This window comes from Ascaphus truei, chromosome 10 (assembly GCF_040206685.1).
Source record: "Ascaphus truei isolate aAscTru1 chromosome 10, aAscTru1.hap1, whole genome shotgun sequence".
Classification (NCBI taxonomy): Eukaryota; Metazoa; Chordata; class Amphibia; order Anura; family Ascaphidae; genus Ascaphus; species Ascaphus truei.
In genome coordinates this window covers 34,285,094-34,293,351 of record NC_134492.1, presented here as the reverse complement: position 1 = coordinate 34,293,351, position 8,258 = coordinate 34,285,094, and the positions used below count along the sequence as shown (strand labels likewise).

The 8,258-nt window shown below is 39.8% G+C and overlaps 1 protein-coding gene across 1 annotated transcript in view; it reads right to left on the bottom strand.

Annotated features, from left to right (window-relative positions):
• Positions 1-500: 500 nt before the first annotated feature.
• PALMD (palmdelphin) overlaps positions 501-8,258 on the bottom strand; it is a 59,944-nt gene continuing 52,186 nt past the window's right edge. Inside the window, exons 5-9 of the mRNA XM_075616489.1 lie at positions 6,929-7,043; positions 6,207-6,231; positions 6,004-6,117; positions 3,822-4,898; positions 501-2,563 (exon numbers count right to left, since the gene is read on the bottom strand). Of these exons, the coding sequence (XP_075472604.1) occupies positions 2,520-2,563; positions 3,822-4,898; positions 6,004-6,117; positions 6,207-6,231; positions 6,929-7,043 (1,375 nt within the window). The 3' untranslated portion in view covers positions 501-2,519. The remainder of the gene's footprint in view (positions 2,564-3,821; positions 4,899-6,003; positions 6,118-6,206; positions 6,232-6,928; positions 7,044-8,258) is intronic.

The window sequence follows — 8,258 nt, the reverse complement described above, 5'->3', positions numbered from 1 at the left end:
CCTGATAATGTCCAGATGGGACCTGAAACGTTGTCTTTTCATTGGCTGTCACATTAAATGGAGAACTTGATTATGAACTTGTGAGTAGAGCTCTACTTTGTATCTCTGTCTTAGAGGAGACCTGCACTTTGAAGAAATTGTTTGTCTGTTGTGTTAGCTGCATCAGTCGTATTCTCCTCGCCTGAGGCTGGTTCCCAGCACTTTGGAATTATATCAATTACTTGCAAACAGGTCAGGTTTAAAGCCAGAAGGGACTTCTAAGATCTGAATTACACTGTTCCACTTGAAAAAATAACATTTTTTTTTTCAAGTGCAGAAAAAGTTTCAAGTTATTATAAAAGCTGAAATTACATTGGTAAGTTGTTTCATCTTTTTAGTTTGCGTCTTTAAAATGCATGTTAATTACTGTTATTAATTCAAGGAAGCCATTCCTATCGGAGGATATATCCAAGCTATACCAAAAATGTTACCAGATTTGTGATAGTATAAAACTGCTTCCATTCATTGCTTTAGGTCTTTATTTCCTTTGTGTTACAGGCAAAGCAAATAAATAAGAGGAGACTAGCAACATAACATTGACATTTGCAAGACAATAAGGCACGCTTCTGGCTAACAATATTGCAAGAAAACATGCTAGTAGGGTAATTTGGCATACACCATGCAAGTCAGGACCCTTTCCTATTTAATTATTGTATAGTTACCCAACTTAAGTTGGTAAGATTTGCAACTGAAGATCCTGTACACCAAGAAAATACAATTCATCTGTCTAAAATAATAACATTCAATGTATGTACTGAAACACGTACATCTCAAGTTGTTAATCGTCTTTTAGTGAAGGTGTTTGCTGCTCCTTTTTCCCCATAGGACGGAAAGATTGCCCATCGCTGACGAGTCCTGTGTTGTTGGCCCCTCGGTCAAAAGGGGTTTAAGAGAAAACTGCCTCATTTTGGTTACTGAGGCATGTAGCACAAGTCAGAATCAGTGCAATAAGAATATTTTAGCTTTTATGGTTAGCTGCACCATATCCCGGTCTATCCCGGAACAGACATCTAGCTTCTCAAAAATAACAAAATAGGGCTGTGTATGTGATGGTTACTCTTGTAGAGAGGCCAATTGAAAAGTATTGCTATGGACAGGGCTGCCACCAGGGGAGCAGTGCCGGGACAACTGTCCTGGGCCCGGCCCCACAGGGCGATCTGACCAGCCAAATCCAGAAGTTGAGCCCTACAGGACTTAGGTTGCAACTTTTGGGATTGGTCAAGATACCAAACCCATTCCTCTGCTGAGAGAAAAATGCAAGAGAACCCACTCTATCTCCCCCACCCCCGTCAGTGCCCCTACCCCCCTCATTCACCTTGAGGCCTGGGTCCCATAAAAAGTTGTGGCGAGATGGTCTATGGATATGAAGTATTTACTTATTAGAGGAAAAACAACTTATGTAATAAAATAAATGATCTGAAATATATAAGATGTCTGTTCTTACTTCTATGGTGTTATTCATAGTTCAGATCGAGGCACTCACATGGAAACTACCATTAAAGTACTTTTAATTACCAAACTAATGCATATGTGCAGACAACTCTGAAATGGATAGCATTACAACCCAATGTTATAAGGGTACATTGAAGAGTAGTGAGGTAAACCCCTTGTGCTCAGTAATACAAAGCATGTGATTTGTTTTTTTTACCCAACATTTGACACAGGAATGGTGAAGGCCCAGAGTACATTTTTTTTTTTTTTAAATGAACAATGATTATTTCCATGAAATAACAACAGATCTTTATAGCTGCACAGAGAAAGAACCCTTTAGATGGAAGCACCTCAAACCCTTTAGTGATGTAGTATCCAGTAACGCTCTACAAGGCAGTGAATGGTAGGACCTTCCAACAGTGAATGGGCTAAGAGCCACCCCTAGATATGGGGTATTTTAGTCGCTTTATTTGAGGGGTCAAATTAAATACTGTCAATCTGAAATGAATTAGGTTTGATTTTCCAATTTCTAGTTTTTTTTTTTTAAATAAAAATATCACTGAGCACATTCACGTCCCAGACTGGTCTGCAACCCTGCCTCTCCCCCTCACCTCTTAGCATACAATGCTTCCACTGCAGTCAGGGATTCTGGGAAATTACATGCAAATGAGCACACGTCACCTTTTGCTTCATGTTTCATTACAGATTTTATGTAGAATAACCTATCATTTGTGTATACATGTGAAGTGAAGCCACATCACAATTGAAAAAGTTTGAGTTGTCATAACTACCTAATATGCAATCTTAGTTAACATAAGTATGGGCATTGCTATACGTTTCTTAGAGCCGTGGTAGCTAAAATGTAAGATTGGGCACGGGTCGTCTCTTGTGTTTCCAAGTACAAAGGCCACATGACTTGCATAGGATATTAGTCACAAAATTATTTGAAAAATATAAAAGTCCATGTAAAAAGTATCCACAATGTTTCCGGATTCTTCAGCGAGTCTTATTTCTCAAGATAATCTCCATTTGTACTGTAATTGCTGCTGTTAGATGACTTTTTTCCCCAGCTTCGCCATTCGGATTCTCAAGGCTGTGGAAAAAAATGATAGGATGTAATGAATATGATTTCTAGATTTCTGTATGGTCATTTTATTTTTTTTTGCAACACATGTGTTAACATACCTTAGCATTATTTCCAGTAGCAAACGCAGAAATGCACAGAAAGTTAGAAGGTTAAAAAAAAAAAAAAATAATAATAATAATAGATGCCTGTTTGAGGGAGAGCGCAAACATGTTTGTGTTTGCTCCTCCAATGCAGAAAATGAACCTGTAGCCATAATGATCAGAGTATCACTATATAGAACATAGAAGAAATTCAGGCCAAACAGTGCCTGAGATGCCAATTCTCTGTGCTGCCTGCATCATCCTCTAATCTAGCCCACAGTAATAATAACCAACGGGTTGGGTGTTACCAGTGTTGGAAGCCAACACTTATTTCCATTGGGTTGTTGATCCTGTTACAACAGGTTATCAAACTTATTTTACTACAGTATATAGATGTATTGAGGATGGAAAATTCTGAAGTGGTAATGCATATGTTAAAAGAGAGTCAATATTGTGCTAAAAACATTGAGATGGGTGAATGTGTTTAAATCTGCATGGAAAGATGTTTAAAAAAAATAAATGGCACCATTCACACATTTGATTCTTCCCAGAACAGATGAAAAGTGCGGAAAACGCATATTTCAGGGTCTGGAACTTCTGGGCAAATCGAATGTGCGTAGGTGACCATTGGGGGGGGCTTGCACACATTCGAATGAGGGTAGGCGAATGTCATTAAAAAAAAAAAAATTTAATCTGCAAATATTTGCATATGCAAATAAACACTACATGCTCAGCTAATTTGAATGTTAACAAATAATTATCCCATCTTTAAAAATCCTTAAAATCAGTAGTATTAGGCGGCGTCCATGCTGCCGAAGACAACGCAGAGGCGTGTGCGCAATCACATTGCCTTAAGGAATTGCTCACGCCCATAGACCGTGCGGGCGACAGCAGGAGGGGGCGCGCAGTGCGCAAGAAATCAGTTCAAACGGATTCCTCGGCGCGACGGGCAGGTTACGCGAGCGCGTCTACCATGTCCAGAAAACGCACCCACTTCACACGGGTGATGTCTCTCGCACGCCTCTGCGCGGTCTAAGGCTGTATGGCCGCAGCCTTAGTTTCACTACATTAGGGCTTGTTCTGAGAATTATACTTCATTGCCTAGGAGGCTTCCCTAGCACTAAACAGGTCAATTAATATATATTACATAAGAGAACAAGGACAGTTATTTAGCTTTTTCTTACCTGTTAATGATGGATCTTCAGTACCGTCATCTATGATCTGTTTGGTTGGAAGGGAAGAGTTAGGACGGCCTAAGCTTGCTTCTTGTTCTTGTAAGGATATCGAGTTCTTGTAGGGTATCCGATTATTCAAAGTTAGATTTATATTCTGGTTTGGTAATTTCTTTACTACGTCATTTGGTGTAGCAGGCCTAAACACTTGGTTTTGTTGGGTGATTGGAGGATAGGCAAGACCCTTCATGCCCTGCTCTTCACCCATTTTGTCATCGTCCTCGTCATCATCGATGACAACCAGTTCAGCATGGATGATCCCTTCGTAATCTGAAATGGGTTTGCTTTCGTTGTCATCGGCATGCTGATATCCCATGAAGATCATAGTAACTGGTTCAGAGTCGTCGACATAACAAGGTGTGGCGTGAACGATACTGCATTGCAGATCATCTTCAAAACCTGAAGAATTGTCTGTAGTGTTTCCGGAGTTCATGAACATTGCCTCATGGTGATTCTCCCTTGTTTTCATCTGATGCTCAGTCTTGTCTTGTATTGGTGACTCTCTTTGTGTTATTCTGCTTGGTTGACTATGACAATATATTGGCTCTTCTGGGGTCCCTTTTATGCTTTGAGATGTGTCTCTTGATGCTTTAGGATAAGAGCTCTTTTCTTTAGTCAGTTTTCCTTTAAGATTACTCCCTGAGAACGTATTCTGACTACAACCATTTTCATATGTCTCTTTGAGAGGCGAGTTGTGGCCATTCGTTTTTGGGGACATGTCACCTTTATGACCAGCGGAGCTACCATACTGGTTCGAAAATACAGGTTCATGATACTCAGTAGGAGACTGTGAGCTTTTTTTCGTTGCCTTCCTTAAAAGGTCCTCTACTTCAACGGGAGCGAGCGTATCCATCCCATTTTTTGTTACACTTCCCTCAGCGCTCACTGCATACACAGACTTCCTACCATCATCATACACTTTTACTCCGGGGGCTTTAAACTCAGCGGAGTTAACTGGTATTGACGACAACACTGTGCTTTCTCCAGTCTTCACGTCTTTTGCAACCTTAATTTCCAAAGCAAACAAAGCTGTGAAGAGACAATAATGTCCACAGTGTTTAGTTTTTGGCAAGCACTTAATAAATATTAACTACCATTATTTTATTCAATTCCATGCACATGCCTGCCTTGATGCAATAAAGTTTAATTTCCTTTTTTCACACCATAAAACTTAGAAAATAAAACAAGATTTGGATGGCTTTTAATGCCTTGCTTTAGTAGCTCTAAAAAGGCTTCAGTAGGTCTTCCAGAAGTGCATTGGTTTGATTTGCCAGGGCATTGTTCCTAGCACTGCAACATAAGCTCTCCCATAGATTTCATGAGAACGCTACCAGTGTTTAGAATTAATTCACTCTTGGTATATTGATGACTACATTATTATTTTGTTCGTGTTTATCTGCGTCCGGACACCCGGTTCTCTTAAACCAACACTAATTTCAGCAAATTATACAGCAATTATATGTGCACACAGTGTGAGAACGCGTGTACAATTTAGGTTTCATGTAAGAGCATTGTGTAAATTGGAACATGAAGTCATTATTTTATACAGGCATTATTACAGGGTGGGAATACTTACCGGGTTTTAATATCCCTCAGGGAAAACAAAGTGGCTGCCAAATCTCAGGCCAATAGGAAGCTGCAGCATCATTGGTTGTGGCTTCCTATTGGATGGCCATTTAAAGCCCCTTTAAAAAGTCAGGAAGTAATACCGCTAAGTTCACCAGTAATTACCTCGGGAACAAGGAGCTGAAAAGTGCTGTACAGATCTGCTCTGGAGATGCCGGTTACAAAAAAAAATACACACACAAAATATGGAGGTTAGTTTGGGTGAATTGCTACTTTTAATCCAAGCTGGCACATTTCTGCGACCTTCAACACACATGAAATTACACTCAGTGATGCTGTGTGAAGTGCTTTTTCCCCTTCTTCTAAACCTAAAATGTACCTTTTTAAAAAAAAAAAGAAAAAAAAATTTCTTTAAAGAGAATAAAATAAATTTGTCTAACTTTCTTTTCCGATGACACGCACCTTATGAAGACTGAGCACAAATTCCCCCTTATTTGTCTGAATTAGCGCTTCAACTTTCACTTAACATTTATTTTTTAATACCTTTAAACCAATGGTTACATTGTACCTTTTCTGTGCTCCTCGCCATTCTCTTGCTGTGCAGTCTCCATTCTCTTTATGAATATCGGTTTAAAGGACGCGGGAAGGTCAGGTATACCGGCATAAATATCGTTAACTGGTTCTATAAAAGAAAAGGTAATCCATAAGAGTAATATATTCAACTGTGTTCTATCCTTTGCCAAGAATATTACATCTTGAAAATGCACATACCTTCTCGAACTTTTGCCTTTACTTCCTGTTAAAAAAAAAAATAATAATGGGTAAATATAGGTGATTGACGCGGTTTATAATCAGACAAGTATAAGTATTTTGAAATCTTTTTAAATATCAAATGTCTCCATAGTAACCAATTGCTTTGCTGTATTTATAGTCCATCTACATTACCTAATCTTTGCGATGAGGCTCATTGTAAAGTGTTGTATATACACAGTGCAGGACAATTGCTGGTTGATCTTTTTCCCATTTGTTTAGTTTAACCCAATTAGTGTACTATAGACATACAGCTAAAAAGGGTGGCAACTAGCGGCCCTTATGACGTACGTTGTACATGTGGTTGCATTTTGCTCGTCTGATTGCAAACGATCCAAGAATACAAAGTAAAAGGAAGAGGAAAACCCTCCGTCCCCTTCTGTTTACCTCCCGCTCACTCCAGGGCTAGTGCCGGAGGGTGTGTGGCCACAGAAGAGGCAGGACCCTCGGGCATTGAACACACTACATATGCTGCCATCAATAACCAAAGCGAGTAGGACAGAACAATAAATTACGAGTAGGACCCAAAAAATAGATACTTGTGTATTATTAAACTGGAAGCAAGTCAGTGAAAAGTAAGTTTGGTTGCATCTTTCTTAAAAAAAAAAAAAAAAAGTGATGACCTTGAAAAGTTATTCAAACGCCTACGATGTGGCCCTGCCCCCACAACTAACAGAACCTACCTTTATAATGTCTTCTGTAGTTCGTTCAACAGACTTCAGTCTCTGTAGCACGCGCACTTCTTTAGCAGAGAGCTGCACTTCTGCCTTTTCAAGCGCCTCGATTTCTTGCTCATGCCTGCAATTAGACCAGCACAGATTCAGGCGCACATGTCGTCTGGGGTTCAATGCATGTTTCTTGGCAGCACAGTTTCCCTATGCAATCCCAGGCTCCCAGCTAATTATCTTCAAGGGCACTTTCAGCTGCTCTGGATTTTTCTTTTTAATGCCCTTACATTCCTTCCACTTGTGCCAAAGAGACCTGGTGCAACTACCCTGGCACTGAGGGCGATGACGCATGGTCACTTATTCCATTAAATACATCATACAACTGGCATCTCATTGCCTCCGTTTAATTTGCTTCCTGTACTTATATTACTACACTCAAGTGAGACAGCAGGAACATTACAACCCACGAAATTCAAGTTCCCTTTGAGCCTCTTTTCCTATACTAAAATGCCCACGTTATAAAGGATGTGAATATTACACCTGAGGAAGTGGGCTCCCTGAAATGTTTTGCATTCTAATTTTCTGCCAATAAAGCAATTATTAATGTCTTGTGATGAGACATACTTTGAATAGTGCGGCACTAGAATACTTTTTCCCATGATGTGTGCATTAATTTAACTTTTGTCCCACTCCGTTGCCGCTAGGTGCAGATGGCAAGTAAGAGTTGGAGTCTTATGTTCTGGGGTTATTAGACAGAAGGATGTTCTCTAAAATAATGGTGTCAGCTTGTTATCTGACAACATCAACTTCAGAAAGAGCACACGGGTTTCAGGTTCTGTTTACACTTGATTTCCATAAGTTGATATTCGCCAACGCCGCTTCCCTGGGCTGGAGGAGACCCCAGACAGACCGGTCAACTCACTGATTTCGAGTCCATCTCACTGATATCTAAGATCCATGCTCACATAGCCTTCAATGAAGTCCCACTGATGCAAATCAGTACTTTTACATTTAAATATCACGGTTTTGGCAGCCAAGCCTATTTGATCGCAATCCCTTTAAGTGGACAGGCCTGATGTGCTGAAGAATTTAGCCAAAAGGGAAAAATGACCTCACAGCATTGTATAGTGACCACTGCGAGGAAAAGCAACGCTGTCAAATAAAATGATATCCGTTTGACCTGAAAGTGGCAACATATTAGCGGCAGACGAATCTGTATGGTAGACTTCAAGGCTTTCTGTTCCATTGTCCTTTGCAAAATATTAATAAACACTTAATCATGTAGTAAGCCGATAACCTATTCACCTAGTAATATGTAAAAATATCTACATTCTGTTCTCTAGGT